The 23,540-nt window shown below is 43.1% G+C and overlaps 2 protein-coding genes across 6 annotated transcripts; one reads left to right on the plus strand and one right to left on the minus strand.

The window, feature by feature from the left end:
- Positions 1-651: 651 nt before the first annotated feature.
- On the minus strand, positions 652-13,246 carry sclt1 (sodium channel and clathrin linker 1). 5 transcript variants are annotated; one of them, XM_042101400.1, is made up of 24 exons: positions 13,187-13,246; positions 12,782-12,835; positions 12,408-12,471; positions 12,144-12,179; positions 11,835-11,899; positions 11,605-11,657; positions 11,451-11,523; positions 11,275-11,330; positions 10,336-10,471; positions 9,804-9,926; positions 9,259-9,324; positions 8,038-8,108; positions 7,467-7,557; positions 6,725-6,816; positions 6,030-6,207; positions 5,375-5,473; positions 3,314-3,385; positions 3,133-3,207; positions 2,741-2,886; positions 2,358-2,550; positions 1,772-1,968; positions 1,557-1,635; positions 1,196-1,291; positions 652-774 (listed from the first exon to the last, which is right to left on the minus strand). In XM_042101400.1, exons 4-24 carry the CDS (start codon positions 12,169-12,171, stop codon positions 718-720), a joined length of 2,046 nt encoding a protein of 681 aa, XP_041957334.1. In that variant the 5' UTR covers positions 12,172-12,179; positions 12,408-12,471; positions 12,782-12,835; positions 13,187-13,246; the 3' UTR covers positions 652-717. The 5 variants fall into 5 exon arrangements, with proteins under 5 accessions (XP_041957334.1, XP_041957343.1, XP_041957352.1 ...); XM_042101409.1 differs by lacking the exon at positions 12,782-12,835 and having other exon boundaries at positions 13,187-13,205; XM_042101418.1 differs by lacking the exon at positions 12,782-12,835 and having other exon boundaries at positions 12,385-12,471; positions 13,187-13,201.
- c1h4orf33 (chromosome 1 C4orf33 homolog) lies at positions 13,206-19,044 on the plus strand. The gene is made up of 6 exons (XM_042101456.1): positions 13,206-13,580; positions 13,763-13,945; positions 17,132-17,192; positions 17,360-17,411; positions 17,507-17,706; positions 18,165-19,044. Exons 2-6 carry the CDS (start codon positions 13,765-13,767, stop codon positions 18,259-18,261), a joined length of 591 nt encoding a protein of 196 aa, XP_041957390.1. The 5' UTR covers positions 13,206-13,580; positions 13,763-13,764; the 3' UTR covers positions 18,262-19,044.
- Positions 19,045-23,540: the final 4,496 nt, after the last annotated feature.

Below are 23,540 nucleotides of genomic sequence, written 5' to 3' on the forward strand. Positions count from 1 at the left end.
GTGCTTGACCGCTGAGCAAATGAAGGCCAGGTGATTCTCAGGCCCTGATTAATAATTAGTCTTAGTGCACTGCCACCCAGTGGTGAGAGTGATGAATAGCAATTCATATTTTTGTGAACTGAAAAGACAAAAACCTTCAGTAGCTAACAGGAACAAGTCAAAGTAAGCTGGTGGCCTAGTAGCATAGTCTTTTTCATTTGTACATACTCAGTGGAAGAGTACTTTGTTATAATATCCATCTCTTTTAAGTATTAGTACGGTATTTTCATGATCTGCAGTATTCTACCTTGTAGAAGTATTTGATTACTGGGCAGTTCACAACTTACTGCAATATCGATTACTTTCAGCTGGTAAATTCTGAGCATGCTCATTTTAGATGACAATGGAATTGCATTGGTTATTAAGGCATGGAGGTCACTGGCTGTGGAAGTAAAAGTTGTTGAATGAGAAACAGAATCAGGCCACAGGGAGCCCTCATATTGTATACCAATATTAAAGCAGCGTGTGTGTTACCTCTATGGTTAATGCTGTTAAAACTTCTGGGTGAAACCTTAAATCACCACAAAAGGTTCCATGACTGTAAAAGGCATCTGGTCAGTGGTGGGTTACAGTCTCTACAGTACTGAAGGAAAATGTCATGTTCCGCTTTAATGTTTGTCACAAACACTTTTATTTTATTTTTTTTAAAAATGAGCAAGGGAGAGAGATACCAACTAATTACAAAGTCTCCAGATCCATCAGGGAAGTAGCTTTCCGTCTCTGAAGTATAGTGAGCTGCACAAACAGAGAAAAGGGGAAGTAAGTTGGAAAAGGTCTACAGGTAATTTCACACATTCCATTTACTGTAGATGATTTCATTTCTATAGTTGAGTCATTTGCATGAGCATTCATGAAAATTCAGCTACGCTAAACATGAGCCTGTGCACGTTTTCATCCATGGTGATATGCAAATGATTAATGTCAAGGAAGGAATTGTGAGCAGCGGTGGGATCAACAAAAACAACAACTACTTGCATTTATATAGCACTTCATCAAGGAACTTCACAGTGAAGGGGGAAACTGACTAACCACCACCAATTTGTAACACCCACCTGGGTCATGCCCCAGAATGCTCAACACATAAGGTTGTCATGTCAGGACAACAGTTCTGGAAGCATTTTCCATACATGCTGGCTCTATGTATGATGAGCCCTACCTGCTGTGAGGCTGAAGCCGCTCTCTGCTCCGCTTGAGAGAGCCGTCTCTGCAGACGGCCGTTCCTCTCCTGGTACTCCGACACCTGCCGCTCATACTGCCCAGCCACAGAACAGAGAAACAACGACCAGATGTCACGTTAGCCACAGACACAGTAGGGCGGACTTCCACTAATCAAGCTTGGCAAGTTTGTATTAGATACAAAGATTAGCACATGCAGTATTGAGCTAGTCTAACATGCTCTGCCATAGCCTCAATGCCAAGCCAAAGTCTTGAGGCCTCAACTGGTACACTGCCAATCTAAACCAGACATACTTTATTTTGCTCCTGAGGATGTAACACACAATAGACATGACACTTGCCTCAAGGGTTCTTTCATGGTCTGCTTCTAGCTGATTTTCAAGCTCCTGTGAGCGCTGTTTCTGCCTCAGAAGTTCACTCCTGAAACAGAAATGGGTGAGAATGCTGCTGAGTATCAGTGCAACTACAAATGCTAAGTCCCTCCACAATATCCACATTTGAGTGCTCAGAGTCTGAGATACCAATACACTGAATGGTGGGGGGGGGTTGCTCTTACTTGAGGTTGCTAAGCTTGCTCTCGAAGGCGTCTGCTAGCTTCTTGGCCTCGTCCTTCCAGCGCCTGGTGGTCTTCTGCTGGGCCAGCAGCAGGCGTGTGAGGTCAGCGCTGGAGCTCTGCCGGCTCTCCTCCAACTCACGTAGACGAGCGTCCAGGCCCTGCTCCTTCACCGAGAACTCCTGCTCCATGTGGGACACCTGGACGGACGGATGGACGGACGGACGGACACACACACACACACACACACACACACACACACACACACCCTTCTTCAGTGTCCAATGTCCAAATAAATGCTTGTTTAAGAACGTATACCCATTGTGTTGTTGTGGAAAGAGCTACATACACTTTTAATTATATCCTCCGATCTTTATATTTTACATACATTTTTGTATCCATCTTCCTATATTGCAACCTGGAGGTTTGGAAAAAAAAGTTTGGAGGCCATTTGATGTGTAGACAATTGCCAGAGGTGTGTTGGCTTTGGGCAGATATGTCAGTGAGGATGTCCATGTCTGAAATGCACACGCACACACGCACAAACACACACACACACACACACACACACACACACACACACACACACCTGCTGCTTGGCCTTCCTCTGCGCGAGCAGGCTGGCTTTACGTTGCTCCTCCATGTCCTTGCGCAGCTGCTGGTTCTCCTGCTGCAGCTGCAGACGCTCCTCGCTGATGGAGCCGCAGTCGTCCCGCGCGCCCGCCAACGCAGCCTGCAGCCGCCGCACCTCCTCCTGGCACCGCGACAGCTCCTCTGTGTAACTACACACACAAGCGCACCCGCACGCGCACACACACACACACACACAGTGTTATTGTATGACCTCAAAAACGTAACTGCAATCACAATGACACCCATTATGTCCTACAAAGTGTGTCCATGCATACGCCCCAAGACTCATTTTCAATGCGGTTTGTTAAAAGCATGTTAAAGTGTTTGAATAGAACTCACTCCATCTCCATCTTCTTCATCTTGGTCTGTGTGGTCTGGAGAGTGAGGTGCATGTCGTCCTTCAGGCGCTCAGCGTTCAGACACCGCTGATGCAGGACCTCCATCTTACGGAACTCTGGCTCTCCGCTCCGCCCTTCTTTGTACATCTACAATACCACACACACACACACACACACACACACACACACACACACACACACACACACACACACACACACACACACACACAGTAAACTCTACAGTAGTTGGTTCAATTAGTACAGTGGAGAATTGAAATGTGGCTGTGTAAGAGTAGGATCCAGCCCTTTTTGTTTTGAACTGTGCTCTGGGTCAGGTCAGCCAGCCTGCAGGTCAGTCTAACCTCTCCCGCAGGAAGGCCCCCTGGTGCTCACCTTCTCCAGTTCCTCTTCCACTGCCTTCCTTTCGCGATGGGAACGCTCGATCTGAGCCTCTTTATCAGTACATTCCTGCGGGCAGCCGAGGAGGACACACAATCAGCTGCACGACCCCCTCTGAGGTTCCACATCCCAAAAACACACACCTACCAGACACAACTAGTGGCGCGGCACATACCAGCTGGAGAGCCGAGAGCTCCTCCGCCATCCGATGGATCTGGATGTTACACTGCTTCCTGACGTTCTCCACCTGGAACACAACAAGGCTGTCACCGGCACAGGGACAAACACGACTCGCCTGACTGAGCTACCCATGGCTGACCGTAATCGTTAATCATAAGCAATCAAAAGAATGTGCTATGCATTGACAGGGTAATTACATAAACATTTACAACTGCACAAATTCTTAACGGAGGCCAAAACCTCTGCAGCAACATTAAATTCCAACTACTGCCTTAAAAACGCTGCTTAAACGCTTTTCCAACTACTGCCTTAAAAACGCTGCTTTGGGGCAGCCGTGGCCTACTGGTTAGCGCTTCGGACTTGTAACCGGAGAGTTGCCGGTTCGAACCCCGACCAGTAGGCACGGCTGAAGTGCCCTTGAGCAAGGCACCTAACCCCTCACTGCTCCCCGAGCGCCGCTGTTGTTGCAGGCAGCTCACTGCGCCGGGATTAGTGTGTGCTTCACCTCACTGTGTGTTCACTGTGTGCGGAGTGTGTTTCACTAATTCACGGATTGGGATAAATGCAGAGAGCAAATTTCCCCTCACGGGATCAAAAGAGTATATATACTTATACTTATAAACAACCGCTTACTTCATGTTCTACCACCATCATTTCATCTTTGATCAAATATCTCTTGATAAGCATCTGGCATTCCAGACAAGTCTCCCCTTCATGCCATCTTTACATGAATCCCATCTGCAAGACACCACTATGTAAGGGATAATGTATAGAACGCCGGTCATTACTGGGAAAATAAGTCCCAACAGGGCGAACCGGACCCCGACGCGCAGCGGAGGGGTCTTGTTCCGCCCTGAAGGGACTTATTTTCACAGTAATGACCGGCGTTCTATACATTATCCCGCTTATTATACGGCTACTTGCCAAAAGGAAATAATAAACTCCCCACGATATCACTTTGGCCTACATAACCTAGCCTATTTATTACCGTTCATCGTGGCATTTGCTGAGAAACAAATAGTTTGCAACAACACACGCTGCTGAACTTAAATCAAACATTCTTAAGAACACAGCTGATCAACCGTCTGCTTTCACGTTTGAATGAAGTTCCAGTCCTTGCGTAGTGATATGAAAGACGTATCAGAAGCACAAAACCCGTTGCCATTGACAGCGGTAATTATATGTTTGCAGCGGTAATTACATGAATTTATTTACCGCTAGAACTTTGGGAAATCCCATTAAAGTCAATGGAGCGTTCTACTAGCATTGTGAAGAGCCGTATAATAAAGATTAATACCACTTGCCTGATTCATAGTGGTGCTGTGACTACTTTCTCTACTCAAACAGCTTAAAATGTTTACCAGGTAAACGCAGGTGAAATTTCTGACCTAGGGACTACATAAATGCAAATCCAGATTTACAACTGTTATGAGTCTGCTTCCAATGCACAGATCCCAAGGATCTGCAAAAGCTGAACAAGCACTTGAAAAAACAAAACTACTGTAATTAAGCTGTAATTGCTCGGCATCACAGTCCATATGGTTTCAATTCCAGATATCACAACCCTAGTAACACTGTAGAAACCCCAAGATGTCCTCACTTATATCATATTAGGATGCTGTGGGATGGTACCATTGGTTTGTGCCAAAGTATCGGCCCTTTCCTTACAAGTTACCATTCAATAGGGATGTGATCCTCGAAACTGATGTTTCAAATCAGTGTCGCGTTTTCGAAGCGCAAGTGTTTCGAAACACTGTTGTGTGACGCTGTGTTTAATTGACAGTGTAGAGTGCGCCTTAGTCACATTAGGCACATTTTCTCAACTGTGTTTCACTTCGCATTTTATTTCAAAGGTATCATTTCAGATAACATCTGACCAACTTTTTACTTTATCACTAACCACACAGTTTCAACCAGAAGCTCTCAGAATGCTAAAAGTTTTCATGAAAGGAAAATAATTCTGAACACTAGTGGCAGAAATAAGCAACATTTCAGTCAGTGTCACTTAATGTGGATCTCTTTGGCACGGACGGGCCGAGCAGGGCTGAGCACTGACCTCCTTGCGGGTTCTGATGGCGGCATCCTGGACCAGCTGTCTCATGGCCTCCTTCATCTTCTCCAGCTCCTCCGCCTTCTGTTTCTCTCGCAACTGAGCCTAAAGTCACACCACACCACACCACAGTCAGTAACCTCACTCACCTCAACTACAAACTCAGTCACAGGGAGACACTTGAGCTTTTGCAAATCGTCCCATGGATGACACAAACAAAAGAATGGGTTAATAATCTAATCAATATATAGAATATAACACAACCTTCCTATCATCTTCTGTAAATGAACATCAAACTGTAAGGCTTAAAGCAGCACTAAAAAAGATTTGCCCCTTACAGTTGAGAAGCGCAATAATAAAGAAACTAAATATACATAAGTATGAACTTAACTCCGATACAATATAGAGGGAATGCACAGACAGCAGTCTGTAGAAAGAGCTCTCCAAATTCCTGTAGCATAGCAGCTCTTTTCCATTTAGATCCTACCCCAACACCAAACTTCCTATGGCTGTTTTACAAGTTATAAGACCTGCTCATTGCGGCAGAAGTGCTGTTTGCCCTGAGTTTATGTGCCGTTTTGGGGGGCCTTTAATGGTGTCGGAGTTCCCCCTCCCAGTCCAAATGTCTCCTCTCCTGGGCCTTATCTCTGGTGCTGCTCACCTGCTCCTTCTGTAGCGAGGCCTCCTCGGCCAGCTGGATGGAGTCGCGCACCTTGGCGTAGGCCTCGTACTTCTCCTCCTCCAGCGTGGAGCAGCGGCCCTGCAGCTCGCCCACCTGCCGCTCCCACGTCACGCGCTCCCGACGCACCTGCTCCGCCTCCTGGGTCGCCGCCTTCAGCCTGGCGGAGGCGCCGCGGGAGGCGAAACACACAACACACCGGTCTCCATTCATTTGCATTTCTGTAGCCGAAGTTTCACGCGTGCCCATAAAGTATGTGAACGTGTGAAACTTCGGCTACAGAAATGCAAATCTGTGGCCGTTTCCATCCACTATGTGAATACGAATGGAAAGAAATGGCCACAGCACACGGCACGCAAACGGCCAACACAGAGCTGAGCACAGAGCTTAAAGAAAGGAGGACGTCTGTGCCTGAAGTAAACAGAAATCTCCCAAAGCAATTATGTATAGCTATCGATTTTCAAATCTTAAATGGGCTGATCCACGGCTGAATGAATGGCAGTGGCAACTGTTACCACCACCATATGGCGTACTGAAAAGCACTGCAGGTTTTTATTCCAGTCAGCCTATGAGCATGGACGATTCCAGGAAGATCTCAGCCTTTGAGTATCTACTAAGTGGTCATGTGTCTTGAGTGACGAGTGTGTTGGCGGCGGCGTGGGGGCTGGGTCACACACCTGCTCTCCAGCTGCCCCAATGCAGTCTGCAGCTGCTGAAGCCGCCGGTCAGACGTCTCCTCTCTGCCGTGGGCCTCAGCTGCATCGTCCTCCTGAAACACACACACACACACACACACACACACACACACACACACACACACACACACACACGCACACACACGGAGATTTCAGATGGTCTCACTTTCAGACTGTTAAACAACACAAAGAGCTTGGATCCAGCACCCGGGACAAGCCTGCAGGCAGGCTCTTTGTGGAGGGAGGGAGGGAGTGTAGGGTGTGAAGTAGAGAGTGTAGGGTGTGAAGGAGGGAGTGTAGGGTGTGAAGGAGAGAGTGTAGGGTGTGAAGGAGAGAGTGTAGGGTGTGAAGGAGGGAGTGTAGGGTGTGAAGGAGAGAGTGTAGGGTGTGAAGGAGGGAGTGTAGGGTGTGAAGGAGTGTAGGGTGTGAAGGAGTGTAGGGTGTGAAGGAGAGAGTGTAGGGTGTGAAGGAGGGAGTGTAGGGTGTGAGGTGTGCAGGGTGTGAAGGAGGGAGTGTAGGGTGTGAAGGAGGGAGTGTAGGGTGTGAAGGAGAGAGTGTAGGGTGTGAAGGAGAGAGTGTAGGGTGTGAAGGAGAGAGTGTAGGGTGTGAAGGAGGGAGTGTAGGGTGTGAGGTGTGCAGGGTGTGAAGGAGGGAGTGTAGGGTGTGAAGGAGGGAGTGTAGGGTGTGAGGTGTGCAGTGCTCAGGGAGCAGGTGTGCCTCCCACCTTCCTCTGCATCTGGTCCTGGACACTCTGCAGGAGGCGAGTCATCTCCTCCACTTTGCCAGTGGCCGTCCTCAGGTCCAGCTTCGCCTGCCTGAGGGAGAGAGAGGCCATCAAAGACGATGTTTTTTTTTTTTAAACAGATAACCAACTACGATTTATTTTATCAAAAACATCTGTGTTTCTCCAATGGTATGACAGACAGGAATTTAACACGAGGTGTTAAATTCCTTGTGCTATAGGTAGGGCATTTCCCACAGCGGCCAATCAACAATCGGGCCTATTTAACATCAAATACGAAATCACCAACAAAGCAACCTTTGTGGGCAAAAAACATCACCAACAGAGCAGGCTCCATGGGCATTTCTGTGGGGTTATAATTACCTGAATATAGATCAATCATCATACCAACTAACATATTCTATCAGGTACTTGTTTTGTTTAACTAGGCATTCATACTGATCCTCACTGTATCAAGTACACTCTGGCCCAGACGATGCTGCTTTGACAGCCTTGACGCGTCTATGTGGGTTAATGACCCCTCTGAGAACAGGTGCGCTCCCGATGGGCTTACCTGAGCTGACCACGCACCTCATCCAGCTCCGTGCTCTGCTCCGTCACCGTCTTCAGGAACTGCTGGTTCGTCTGTGTTTGGCACGAGAGACACAGGTTCCGGTGAGGCATGATGACTACACAGTCCAGACAAACACCCCCCTCCCCCTACCCACCTCTCACACACACAGGTGAGGAGGGCAGTGGAGGGTCAGTGGGGTAATACTTGTGAGAGAAAAAGTAGAGATGCTAAAAAGGAAAGACCCTCCCCCAGGAGAAATGGAAAAGGGCCTGAGAGACAGCACCACAAGAGGGGAATGACTGCACGCGAGAGGCCCCCACCCACCAGGCCGGTCATCAAACATTCATCAGTACAGGGAGGTGGATAGGGTTTCCCCCTCACCGGCTGCACTGCGGCAGAGCAGACCTTAGAGGTGGAGCCGCTCGGGTTCTGGGGCGGACAGGCGCTCAGGTGATTAGGGATCGGTCAGAGCATGAGCAGAGGTAACGTTAAGTCTCTGTCGAGGGACGCTGCAGCACATTACCAACAAGCAGCGTTAGGGATTACCTGTCGTCTGAGAACATTATGCAACAGCAGACTTAAAGGAGAGCAAGATGCCTCCGTGTTTAACAAGCCACAGAGGAGGGTTTATGCTGCAAACACACTTACGAGCAAGTTACCTGATGAACAGGGCTCCGTTAAAGGAATTATACACTTCATATATAAGATGGGATCTGGGAAATCCCATCACATGGTTAAATCAAAAATCCTTGATTACTGCTCCGTTTCAACCCTTTCAGGTGAAATGTCACCAACTTAAGAGTCTGATACCATCTTAGCAACATCCTGGATACCGTTCCCTAGCAACATCCTTGACATCATCGGCTAGGATGGTATCAGAATGTTACGTTTGTGAAATTTCACCATGTCATGGGTTTTCCCAGATCCAATCACATATCTGTGGTAAATACTTAATGACTACACTTTAGTGTTGACTAATCTGTGACGTTGACTAACATGCTGCTCTGCTTCACAGTACTCCTACAGTTAAACTGTTTAAGCAGTAGGAATACCATGTTGAAGATGACCATCTGAAGTGTACTACCTACGTGTAGGACTAATGACCTAGTGGCAACTTGATATAGTCTTTCCCATTGTGTGAATGATACTTGAAAGCATTGAGGACATAACATGTCTTTGAACATTTATCAATATGTTTCATGGACAGAGAAAGCATCTTACCAATTCAAGCTTCTGATTCATGGTTTGCAGTTGCTGTAGATGCTGCTGGACTTGCACTAGTTGGTTCTATGGAATATGACAAACATAACAAAAACACAAGAATGTCAGTCATAAAATTCATTATCAAAGAAGTTTGTAGTACAAATCAGTATTATACAGAGCCGTCTATATATATACGGCTCTGTATAATACTGTAGACTAGCGCCCTCCAGTGGCCATAAAATATAATAGCAGCTCAGAGGATACAGTATGGATGATGGTACATTCACCAGACAGATTAGGTGAAACAAATGAATGTTATTTATTTTCATTTAAATACATCTCTGTGCTGTACTTGAAAAATGAAATGAAAGATGATGCAGCACAATAACGGTGCAAGTTTCCTGAATTCCATGAACCACCAGTCTGACAAGCAGAGAGAGAGAGAGAGAGAGAGAGAGAGAGAGAGAGAGAGAGAGAGAGAGAGAGAGAGAGAGAGAGAGAGAGAGAGAGAGAGAGAGAGAGAGAGAGAGAGAGAGAGAGAGAGAGTTGACATCCTGTCTCACTCTGAGCTGTTGGTGCTGGGCAGCCTGTGCCTGGCCATCAGTCACAGAGCTCTGATGCAACTTCTGCAGCCTCTCCAGCTCCTGCACAGCGGTCTGCCACATCTCCATAGCCCACTGCTTCTCCTGCAGGAGCACGCACACACACAAACACACTTTCATGAAAAAAGGCTAATCTGATATGGACTTCACATTAATAGCTGTCAGTTGTCCTTGGCAATCAAGGTGGCGACCATTTCATTATCCCTGGTTGTCTCCTGTAGCAACAGTGTTACCATTCGGTGGTAACAATTTAAACCTTTTTCAATTCAGATTGGTTTAGTCTAACCAATACTGCAGTGCACACACACACAGACAGAGACACACACACACCTCAAAATGAAGGTGAATAATTATGGCAACCATTAGATGGATTTGGAACCAAAAGCTCATGCCTGTTTGTCAAGCTGACAATCACTTTTTCAAGTGAATTCTGTGCCCTGCTGATGAAGGCTACATCATGTGGGCAAAAAACATAGGGTTTCCATGAACTCACATTTCCGGAATGTTCCAGCTGATCCTTTAGGCTCTTTAGGATCACGTCGTCGGCCACGGACTCCCCATCCAAGCCAGACCCCACTGGCAATGCCTGGAGCTGTTTCTCCACTGACGCGCGGAGCTCCGCATGCAGACTTAACCCCATAAACAAACACACTTTAGACAAATGACAACATTGACTGTGACTGTGGAGATGTACCAACAGCTCACTACAGTCTTTGGAGATCAGTGTATGCAGAGGGGCATTTTTACTTTTAAAGATATGCCAAACTTTGAGGTTAACAGGGGAGCAAAGGTCAGTTGGCTTTTAAACCAAACCATTTTGAACCCCATGAGCTGTGTGTCATGAAATGTCCAAATTCAGGTAAGTTGTGAGGGCATTTTAAGGGTTAATCTCCATAATATTTCCCACACTATCAAATATGTGCAAGATGGAGTAAACAATGCATCAATATAAAGACTAGCATGCTGCAGTGTCTAATTAGTATTACTACATCATCATCGCCATGGGCGTGGTGGAGCAGTGGCGGCGATCGATCGATCGATAGATAAATAGATACTTTATTGATCCCCAAGGGGAAATTTAAGTATTACTTGATACTGGTATTTAATACTGTCTGACCATCAGTCAGCCTGGGTTTGGTTCCCAGAAACTTACCATTGCGAGTCCGCGCCACTTTGGATAAAAAAAAAAAAGTGTCTGCTAAATACCAGTTAACTTTGACTTTCACCTTAACATCAAGAACAGTACTGCTGAATACACGGCCCATTTGTGACTCATGAAAAAAGACCATAAAATCTGTTTTCCAATGAGAAAAAGAGATTTAAGGCCAGTTTTGTTCTGCCAGTGCAATCTGCCACGACACAAAACAGACTTCTTTAACAGACTTCTATCATTTGCACTCAAACATGATTTTCACTTTCGTTGGTGACATACCGTTCATTTTCTTGAATAACAGTCTCCAGTTTCACTTTGATGTCAGCCATCTGCCTCTGTGCATACAATAAACACATTAAAGCAGAGTCAGTGATGCACATGCGTTTCACTGCCCACCCTTGCAGTATGGAAAATGACAATGTTAAGATGAATGTTTAAATTTAGCCTGTTTGCACCTGATACAGCTGCAGCTGCCTGGTCATGTCATCGATATGGCGGTCATATTCTGCTATAAGTGGAGCCATGATGCTGTCAGGGACATAGAATAATGTGGTCATGCTTGTATCTTTTTTGTGTCAGGCAATGAAACACAAAGGCTGCATCACTAACCTTCTGTCCATTGACCAAGGATCAAGAGGGTCCAAGCCCATGTGCTCACCATGCTTTAGGGGAAAAGGAAGCATTTTAGAGAGACTGAATGGACATAGATAACTGATGTATCTGGGTAAGTTTGCATTTAACTTGTCATTTCAGTGGCCATATGGCAGACTGTCAGCGGTAGTTCCGGACAAGGGTGTGATGATGCACTTGGGATTTATCAAATAGATTACAAAAAATACCTGTGTAAACATTGCAGAAGAGACTTGAGGATCCTGGTACCCACTACCAGCAGATTGCTGGGGACCTGGGGAATGCATCAGTAGGAATAAACCGTATGACCGTATGTTCTCAGTAGAACCATTCAAGTACCAAGAGCTAGATAATCCTGTCTGCACGCAATGTCACTACCAACCCCAAGATGCACTGCTGTAACCCCAAGATGCACTGCTCAGTCTTGCATTTAGCATGTTGCAGGCAGGCTAGGGGATGTCGATTCACCTTTTACTAAGTGTTATTAATAGCATGCCAATCAGGTGAATAATACTTACCCTGCCGAAATTCGTTTTCTGTTGACATCCTGCAACCTGCATTAACGTACGATACATGTTTTATTGATTATCGTCCAGCGTTAGCTAACTAGCCGATAACGTTACAGTTAATCCAGTAACCAAATCCTCACAAAAGCAGATAGTCAAAACAATCTAAGCAGTTGCAATGCAATATCATCCATGTTAAACAAGTTGGTTAATCTGGTATTTAGTAACACATTTAGTAACAAAAGTAACAAACCTTAGCTGGATTAAATTAATTACCTAGTGGTTGGACGCACGGTCGTGTGGAAGTCGTGATTGAACCTCGTTAGTCCGCTGTCTAGCGCTAGAGATGTACAACCACATACGTTATTAGGGAGACCGCAGCATACATAGCTAAGTAGCTACATAACAACAGGTAAAAAACAAACGCCTCTCCAGGGAAATGAGATGGTAGTCTGCATGCATTTACACTTGCCTATATGCATAACAATAGTCAACAACACGCAATTGATGCAAATAACATAACGTTAACCAATGACTACAATACAGTGTAGGAAAAAAGTAACATTGTCGTTGACCCAAATTGTCAAGAGAGATAGCTTGGTAGCTAACGTTAAGAATAACATGAGTGGACAACACACAAGCTAACATACCTAGCTGGTTATGGTAAATAGACGTCCAACCCGAATAATAAGGATGCGCCTTGCCTTTGCATCACCGCAACGTTAAGATTAGAAATGAAACATTTTACAGAAAAGTCTGTGTGTCAGCATCTTAAATAACCAACCCATATAACGTTAGCTCGAAATGTTAGTAAATAACGCTACATGCTAGCTCTAAAGGTTAATCTAAATGCTAGGCTTCTGTTTGCAGCAGCTAGTTTCTGCTGATTAACTTTTTGTTGTTGTTCACAAATACTGTACTGCAATAAAACTGATTTTAATTACATTAATTTTACAATGGTAACGTTTAATGCACGTAGTTTTACAAAATACCTGGCACCTATCAAACTTTACGCCAAACATTTAAAACCCTTCCGCCATCGAGTTTGAACTGACCAGGCTCGACCAATCAAAATAGCCCAAATCGACGTTGTGCGTGTGTCTGGAATTCTCAATCACGGAAATGGACCATTTTCTGGTCCACTGACAGATAATATGTCAACATTTGTAATAGATGTGTCTGCTGAGACGTAACAGAGCCTGCTCTCCCTTTCCGACTGAAGTATAGGACTAAAGTATCTATCGGTAGCATGAAACAAAGGCTATGTCATTTTTGCACAGCCTGTGACATCACGTGCTAGATGTGTGTGAGAGAATTCCGAAACACGATCCATAGAATGTGAACCTTACCCATTTTTATGGGTTTATGAGTTTGGATTGTCTCCTTGTGATATAAAAGTCGAACAAGATCCCGTTCTCTATGCTTTGCAGATGCTGGCTGTGGACTGAGGTAACGTGAATTAACAAACTCAGAAACTGTCAGATGTAAATGTTTAATTCAAACTCAGTGTTTAATTCAGCCTGTAAGTGCACTTCTATTCATGTCTTAGATGTAGGCCTCTGCAATAAGGCATACAAATACATAATACAAATATAGTTACTTGTTATAATATTTCCCCCCTGATCAAGCAGATATGAAGTACCAGATTAAGCATACTTGGGACAGTTTACCAGTCAACCATGATCCAGTTAAAATCGGATTTTCACCTGGTGAAGGGGGCTTAAGGATGGAGGTTTCTGCTCCCTTTTTCAATGATCCGCCAGCTCCACCTGGTCCCCCTGGGCAACCTTTCCCTGGACTGTGGGATTATGAAGGTGCGTAAATTGGCTCAGTGGAAGTAAATAAACTCACCAGTGCTATTGGGTTAGGCTATATATTGAACCAGTGTCTTTCGTGGTTGTGTAACCCCTTTATATCTGTGTTGTGTTAATTTCCTCAATCTATGAATGGCAAGAAATGTGGCATCAGTTTCACAGTTTAGGTAGGCTATAGGATTTGGGATGGCAGCAGGTTGGGATTAGCACGGCAATACAGTATTGGCTAATCTTCCAGACTGTATTGTTTTTTGATAAAGTGAAAATACAATAGAATGCTTCTAAGAAAGTACATAACAACATGTACCATTGATGACTAACAGTTTGTGATTGTATTAAAAATACAAGGTAAACAGATGGTAGATAGATAGATACTTTATTGATCCCCAAGGGGAAATTCAAGCGAATTTCAGTAGATGCTTTTTGAAGACCCAAAAAGTATTAGGTAAATCATTCCGCCATAGGGGAATCGCAGAAGAAAATATTTTGACATTTGACCTCTCGCTCATCAGAGGACCACAGTGGGCAAGATGGAACTCAGAACTGGATCTTTGAAGTGGATCTTTGAAGTAAGATAGCAAGGTGCAGATCCGGGAAATGTCCCATAGGCGAGAGTGAGGAATCTTGAGCTACAAGTGTCTTTGTTCTTTGATTAAAGACCAGACACTACATTTTGAATAAATCCGTAATGGTCTCACTACACAAACATGTAGGCCAGCATACAGTGCTTTGCAAAAGTCCAGTTTGGAAATAACCATTGCTTGCACAATAAACTGTGTCTTATCTTTCATCAGTATTATGTAGGATAAACCAACATGACTTTGTGACTGAGGCAACATGCACAAAGGAATTTAGTCGGTCGTCAATTATGACACCGAAGTTACATGCCGTTTTAGCAGGGGTCCGTGAAAATAAGCCAGGTTAGATGCTGATCTATTGGAAAATAGCTGTATTAGCAATACCAGAAGCTCAGTCTTAAACAGATTAAGCTGAGGGTGTTGATCTTTCATCCAGACTGAAATACTCCTGCGGCATGCAGAAATCCAAGCAGAAATGGTATCAGGTGGGACAGACAGGTAAGTTAAGTAGGCTACCATCTGTGTGATAGGCAAATCTATGGGAGCTAATGATCTCGCTAAGTAAGGGGTGTAAATGGAAAACATAAGGGGCCCCAGTACTGATCCCAGAGGTACACCTGTGACAAGGTCGTCAGAGTTTGATACCTGTCCTTGCCAAAACACACTGAATGAACGTCCTGTGAGGTGAACCAATAAGAGCTTTCCCAGAAATTCCTTGCTCAATATAGAGAGGAGAATGTCATGGTTCAATGTGTCAAAGGCTGCAGATAGTCAACTAAAGGTAAAACTTAGTATGCTAGTATGGGAGGGAGAAGAATGAGCTATTCAGACTTTACATTTCAAACTTTGATGCAAATTGCCTTCAAATATACAAAAACCCTAACAGAAATGACTCTGTTTACATTGAAAAAGGAAGTTGACAACACCTCTAGGCTATTAGTGTTGATTTAGAAGAGAGCATTTAGTCGTGAATTCTAAAATAATTGCATGGGAGCACTGCTTATCCTCACCTCTGGCTCTAATGCACCTTATGCACGAAAGGCTCTTTAGCGCCAAGCTAATTTTTTTCCCGGTGGAGCCAAGTGTGTTTTAGCCGCCACTATTTGTTGTAATCAGTGTCAACACGGACCTGGTTGGGTGTTGCACTTAATGAATCAGCATGTTACAATGTAGAAGCATTTATGTGTGTGTTAAAGGTGCCCTGCCACACAAAACCGTTTGTATTGTATTTTTTGAAATAGGTTAGGTCCATATGTGTTTGTGTTATGTCGTGAATGTGAAAATGAACTGCTACCTCTTCTGTCAGCTCTAGCCACTGAAAAGAAATAAGCTGAGAAATCAGGCCAATTACAAAAGCTGCTCAGTCTGATGTGGAATTGAATGAGCTCATTACTATTCATGAGCTCGCCCAGTTGAGACCGCGCACACAGAATTCGTCTAGCTCAGTGACAGTTTTCGTATGCAAGGATGGCTTAACGTCAACGGGCTTGTGCACTATGCAGGAATAGAACTTCAACAATGCATGTTGCCCAAGAACCCAGACTTGAGGATCAAATGGCTTCAGTTTATTTTTTGGAACAGTGTCAAAGATGGGGCAGTAGGCTACCATCGCGGCTGTCTACGACCAGTGCCCAGTCCGTAAGTGAAACGCTATTGTCAACTCAAGGAAGTGAAATGTTATACAGGTTTAATGCACTCGCTAGCCTATAAGATGTTATGCCCATTTGGACAATGCTAGCGCTCGCTAGCCAAGCTAAGTTCATGCCATGAAGCTAAAATTAGTTGATAACAGCTGTCACGTTATGGGTGAAACCCACTAGCTTTTAGCCAATCAGAGTCAAGCAGCTTAGCTTGTTGAATATTAATGAGAACTGGCACAAATCGAGCTGAGTCTTCCTGCAGGCTTTCTATAAAACGCTAGAATGGCTTGAAACAAGGTAACCAAGGCATTTTTTTCATAAAAAATGTTACAGAGTCCATGGTAGAACTTCAGACATTACCACAAAGTAATGAAACACTTTAGGGCACCTTTAAAGTTGCCATTATTAGGCAAACAAAATATTCAGTGTTGAACTGAACATGTAAGAAGCTGAATATAACAGAAGATGTCGTAACAACACAGCTGCCCAAAGAACCTTCCGTGCATAAGGTCTGGTGGAAGGGCATTACTAAGGTTAAATCTCACTGCAATCACCCAGCTGTGAGATACATCCCATTACAACCCATTGATTCGATTAGTCTTCTTGCCGTCCACTAGGCTATTGCTATGGTGCGAACAAAGCATGACATTATGTGCAAGGCATCAATTGCCACACAGTTCTAGCTGTATAACCACTAGAGGTCAGTAGTATGGCTTATGTCACAGAGCCGTATATGGATCTGTCATGTCAGAATACAGGAATACAGTTCAAAATGGATGCAAAGGCAAGTAACCAAACCCCCACTGATATACAGTAGTTGCACAGATTCTAATGTTGTTCTCTCCCTTTTATCATCCATACCAAGACAAATAAGCATCCATGGCTTTGGTTATCACTATCACAAGTACATTTTGTCTTATCATTACTGCCTATGAATTCCAACATTATGTTTTTTTTTTTTTTTACAGTGGTTGAATCATTCTTCTTGAACAGCTCAAACGAGAAGTACCTTGAGGTGGAAGTGTGCCCGTAAGTTATGTTGGCAACACTCTAGAAACACTTACTGATTTATTTTCTCTTGTGTAGAATAACAAATGTGTGTTGAAGAGATGTGAGGCTCTAGTGGTGGTGGTATAATTGTGTTTCCTGTGAATTTATTATTCAAATGTGTGAGTTATTGTTTGATTGCTCCATAGACATGGCCAGCATTTGCTTCTTCTGCTGTCTGGGAAACATAATGCTTTTCAGGTATGCCACAGAATCATCATCCCTCGTTGTTAGAAACAGCTTGCTTGAAATGTATTTGGTAAATTATTTTCTCTGCCCTTTTTATTTTCATGAAGCAAGCACTGCCTCTGACATTCAGTGCCACAATAAAGGAAAATAAATGGACGGGTGAAGCCCTCTTGCCCTGGAGGTATTTTCCACCAGGTGTGGATAAGATGAACTCCTACGCTATTCATGGATCAGGAGATTCTAGGATCTATGAGGCTTTGTACCCAGTACCTAGGGCAGATCTTGTTGAGGGCCAAGGACCAGACTTGTAAGTACAGTATGACCAAGTGGTTGCCCCATTATGGTCGCATATAATAAAACATATTTCTCCTATGTGTCAGATGTCTATGTTGTAACATTATACAACAACTTTTCACTTTTGAGTTGCTTATTATTGCCAAGTTCTTAATCTTCAAATTCATTATGATAACATGTGAAAGACAGATAAAGGCATCATTGGCCATTCCGTGATGACGGCTAACCGTCATGAAAATGTAAGAAAAGCTTCATAGCACTACTGTTATGGCTGACACCAGTTACCAGTTCAGGTTGTTGATGGGATGATGTTTATGTAGTTATCTGTGTTTTAGACCAAACTTGCTGTTTTAAGCAAAAATTGAGGCAGGGCTATCTGTAAATATTGTTATATTGCATGCATTCTATTAGAAAATATGCAAGTTTTTTGCTCAATAAGGTCATTATCCTCTGTTTGTGTTTATCTGATAGCCACCGACTTGAGTACTTCCAGCCCTTTAGCCTGCAAAGTATCATGGGCGACGGATGGGTGCAGCCCGAATCTGACCTTTGGCAAGGACACCGCTGACTGCTCGAGCCATGATGCTACAGTTCTAAAGTTCGAAAGGCTAATTCTTTATTATCTTATTTGTTATCATTACAATGACAACATAAGCTGTTTATTAATTCAAATGCATTATTGATCTGTCCTGCCCAGTGCTTTTATCAGATAAAACGACTTACTGTAACTACACAATAATCATACAAACAAAATATTATTAAATGGCGTGGTGATAAGTAAAAGTGAAACAGTAGAACAGGGTGACTGTAAGTCACTGACAAAATTGCAGTTCATAGATACTTAACAGAAACATAATTGCAACATATTTTGGAGTCCCATTTTTCATGAGTTTATGACTTCCTCTACGCACACAAAAGGGTTATTTTTCCTCAATCGTTGTTCACAAACAAATCTGTCTGTCTGAGCACTAAACCTTTAAATTCAGTTCACAGGGAATAGTTACTGTGGACATTCCTACAGCCAGCTGGCAATTAGCTTTTTAATCAGCATATTTTAATGCCCGTCAAGTAGATTAATTATCTTAGCAATTTGAGAGAAATACGTCTTTTGGTGTGCATAGAAGAATCTTACTTTGCAGTGTTGTGTTTATTACGTTGAGTATATCTAATGCAGTTGTCACTCTCAAAACAGTTTTTGACTCTGTCTATGTTCCTTGTAAAATGTGTATGTACAAACCAGGACTATCCCATTACTCCACATTTATAATTCTATAATGATGATTTTATATTGAATGCTGATTATTAAGATGTTTATCATCTGTCTTTTGAATAAAGTTTCTTAAACATCAAAGCATTACATTAAGTATTGACATTAAAAAAACAAAACACCTGGCAACATATGTTCTGCCAAAAAGATCTCCCAGTGTGCATGGGCACGTCAGCCCAACTCATGGCATCTTTTCAAAGTGCTGTCATTATCAGAGTGATGCCATTTGAAACCCTCATTATAAAATTATGATATGTAATCACATGAAAAGATGAGACTTTGTCCACCACCCAATCCATTTTTATATATACAGAAAAGAAAATGACCAATTTTGCCACTGCATTTAAGATGCATCAAACTTTCCATCAGTAACTTTTCTCAACTTACTTGTATTCTCCAAATGGACTAACTATGTGTATTTTTTTAACCCAACCATACCTCAAAGCCTTATGAAGACCCCAGTCCTGGCAATGCTCTTGCTATACTGCACCAGAAAAAAAACCCCAAAAAAAACACTTTGCTCATCCGAGACATGGACCATCGATTTTTGTGTGTGGCTTGTAATCCGTTATTGAGCCCTATCCGTTTTAATTGGTCTTCCTGCTTTGAAATCCGACAGTGATTAGACCTTGAGAACCCCCCCCCCCCCCCAAGCCCCTCATTATCGCTCAGCTTGGCTGTGCTGAGGAGTGGAGGCAAGCAAATTTGGAATTCCGTGTGTCTCCACAGCCATATTGAAAGAATGGTGCCATCACATCAGAGATGCAGCAGTGATTTGGAGCTCATTGAGTGGTGATTAGTCTTGAAGGGGGAGCCCAAAGCGCAGGTGGCTTAACTAGTTTAATAAGAAAAAAAGAATGATAGAAATGCATAAGGTGACTCCTATAAGAGGACATCATTAAAACATTTTGCCATAACCTTGAAGACAAAAGCTTTTCTTCAGATCCCAAAGTTTAAAGGTTTAAAGCATACATCACTTTCATGAGCATCCATCCATTGCATCCATCTAGCTTTGGTAAAAAAATATAACAGGATACCAAAAATATGCAATATTGTTTTTTGCCTTACTACTCAAGGTCTGTCAAATTATAACTAGCATTGGTTGCCCATGTCTGCTAATTATACCAAGCACTACATTTACAGTCTGAATTGTAACTGGGAATAATCCAGTTGACCAAAAAACAGCCTGCACACTGCTTAAGCCCCTAATAGTGGCCTAATAAGACACAACATGGCCATGAATTACCCTCTGCAGGCAGTGGGGGAAATGTTAACTGCATCTAATGGCTATCCAATTATTGACTCCCCCTACACTAATGTTGATTGGCAGGGCTTTGCTGACTGTCTGTGAATACGGATACAAATTGTCAGAGAGGGCTGTCATGTTGATGAAGTTGGGGTCTGTGTGTGCTGAATGTATTTTGGCTGGTGGCATGCATGAGGCCTTAGGTCCAGTCTCATCAGGTTGTCAGCTGTGGTTAATGTCTGTCTCTGTCTGTCTGTCTGTCTGTGTTTGCATGTATACATCAAACCTACCCATGATTCATAGTTATAGGAATGCTAAGTGGTCGTATTTGCACACTGCCTTGTACATGCACTCTCAATTAAAAGCTGGTATTTCTCCATGTAGATGCAATTCTTCTCCATTTAGCCATGAGAAATGGCAAATGACCTAATTAGTTACACCAAGTCAATAAGAACTACCACTGTTATTAGCTGAAAATAATCATTTGTGTGAATAATTTATTCATGAGAATAATTACACATATCCATTAAAACCTGGCGGCATAGGTGGTGAAATTATGAATTAAATGAATTAAGTGTGTGAAAAGAGAACTAAATTAGCATTATTGAAAATGAATTAAAGCAAAGTCAGCCATTTAAAAAAAGGCAATTGTTCTCTGCTTCCTTTGTAAAAAGAAAATAGTTCATTATTGTTTAGCTAATTGATTCCGTTATGGCTATAACCTGACACTTAAGTCATTACCGTTTTCCTTCATTTAATATTAAAAAGGCTGTACGTGGTGTTTGTTCAAGCACGTCCTTCCTTCATTGTAGAAATAGTCAAATGACTTGACTAAAGGAAATTGTGAAACTTGAATGGTGAGGTTTGAAAACCTTTCTTTGTAGGTCATGTGATTGTATGAATAAATAAAGAGCTTTCCTCATATGAAGGTAGCTGTTTTAATACAGCTACCTTCGAATTCCTTTGCTAATCCATAAACTACAGTCTGCATAGCCATAGAGTGTTCTGTCAAGCAAAATATCTGAAGCAGGCCATGAAAACGAGAAAACTGAAGCTCAATGGCAATGATGGGAGGCAGACTGAAAGCATAGATCGGTAGCAATCACTGATATTTTGATAAAATTGCCGTTTAATTTACATTATTTTTTCCACCCATAAAGGAGTTGTCTGTGGCTGAACAGACATGTTATATCTGGCTTATGATGGCAAACTGCATGGTATTCTAGATGAAAACATATCCATTGTTGGAAAGAGGTTTCAATTTTATCCTCAATACCACACATCTCGCCAGAAACATTTTATATATTTTTTGTTTTGTTTTATTTGTGTTATTTTGGTTGTCTTAAGAGGTGGTGAGGCTTGTGAGGCTTTTCCAAGGGTTACATATACTTGTTGTTTTTTACAATTTTCTGAAACGGAAAGAAACCAGGTTGCAGTTTGGTAGCCCTACAGTAGGTGTCTACTACACATAAATCAAAAATATTTGATCTGTCCAATATTAGTATATCTGATAAATGCCAACTTTTATTTGGGGGGAGTTGTATTGGATTCCTTAATGTTGAGCCTATTTTAATAAGAACCATCCATCCAACATGACTTTGTTTGTGTGTTTTTCAATTTCCAATTGCAGAACAAACTAACCAAATGGAGCAGTAATATACTACATACATCTGACCTATTGAAAGGGAGGTTTTCACACAGTGTTACGTTTCAGCTATTCAGTCCTTGTTTGTGGTAAATTTAATTAGTAAGCAGGACCCAGTATATTCTCTTTGTTTTAATTATCATGTATTCAATAGCCATTTGGTAAAATCAATCATTAAAGGTTCCAATTACCTGTTAGCTAACGAGATGGGAATGCCCAATGAATACGAAGCAGCAGAGTTACAAGAGTTACAGTACTGTATATTAACACTGTGTGCACAATTCAGAATGTTGTTTTTTTATGGATATGTCTGAAGATGTCAACACCGCACCTCACGATCATCAGCATCTTATTCTAAACACGTCATCATGGCACCTTTACCTGTCAGATCTAAAAGCTTACACTTTATTCCTCTCTTTTACTGCTTCCCACAATTATGCCAATCCACTCTGAAGGCTCACAAGCAGAAGTTGCTTCGGTGCGTGAGATGTGTAAAGAAACGTTATTGATCAATGTTACAACTCACTCACACACTCACTCACTCACTCACTCACACTTTACTCACTTTTCTGAGTGTGATCTTTGCATGTTTTCCATTTGTGAGCTCATGTTCTGTGGTGGTAACTCTGAGCACCTGTATTGTGTGTGTGTGTGTGTGTGTGTGTGTGTGTTTCTGTCTGTGTGTGGGGGATCTACCAAGATAAAGTTATGTAAAATGCTACAGCCTGGTACACTCAACTGAATGCAGCCACCACTGAAAGGCTCATCACTATGAGTAGAGTGGGTAAAGAAGATGTTTGAAGCCTCAGAGAGGATGTCTGCTGGTGTTGTGGCTGATTGCTTTCCATCACACACAGTTACAGCATGATACAGTTACATCAAGCACCCGAGATATGATGCATGCTTGTGAAACACTGGCTCATGCAGACCGAGTGAATGAGTGAGCAAGGCTCTCTGGCTGCCATCAGCTTTCAATTCCGTTACAGTTAAACATCACCTTTCCATTAGCACAACACGTTACTCCTCGACAATACCCCCATCTCAGCGTGGATCTGTCCTCTGGCTGCCTGTTACCTTCTGAGGGACTGTTGTGTGGGTGCTGCTAAGTGAGACACGGATGGGAAGGAGCAGGAGGATGGGCTGGGATGTCTCTTTTGTTCACTCTCTATTTGCAGCTGGGTATTGTCTTCTTGTCAGCAGTGACTGTGCTGAGCGGAAAAGTTTACACACACAGACACGCGCCGAGCGAGCGGGGGAGATTATTGAGCTGCCGGGCTTATTTTGAGACGCCACTCAAAGTCAACTGCAAAAGAGTACAGATAAAAATCCTGTCATGCTCTGGCCCAATTAACTGGATTTTACTGGATGGAAGAGATAATGCCACTTTATATGCATTCCCTCTCTCCTTCTCTCTCTCTCTCTCTCTCTCTCTGCCTCCCATCCGTGTCTGTTCTTGACTGTGGAATATTGATGTCCGCATGCAGGAGTACTGTCACCGCTTTAAATCCTAGCGGCCCATTGTCTGATCCATCTTCGTGACACACGAAGACATTTTGCAGATAGAAGCCTGTCAGACCAAATGTACTGTACATCACACGTGCATTGTCCATATTATGGCAACATTGCAGACATGGTTTGTCATGAATACCTGTCCACTGTCAGTCTTTGCTCAGTTTGTAAGCAGAACCA

The sequence above is a fragment of the Alosa sapidissima genome, chromosome 1 (genome assembly GCF_018492685.1).
Source record: "Alosa sapidissima isolate fAloSap1 chromosome 1, fAloSap1.pri, whole genome shotgun sequence".
Lineage (NCBI taxonomy): Eukaryota > Metazoa > Chordata > Actinopteri > Clupeiformes > Clupeidae > Alosa > Alosa sapidissima.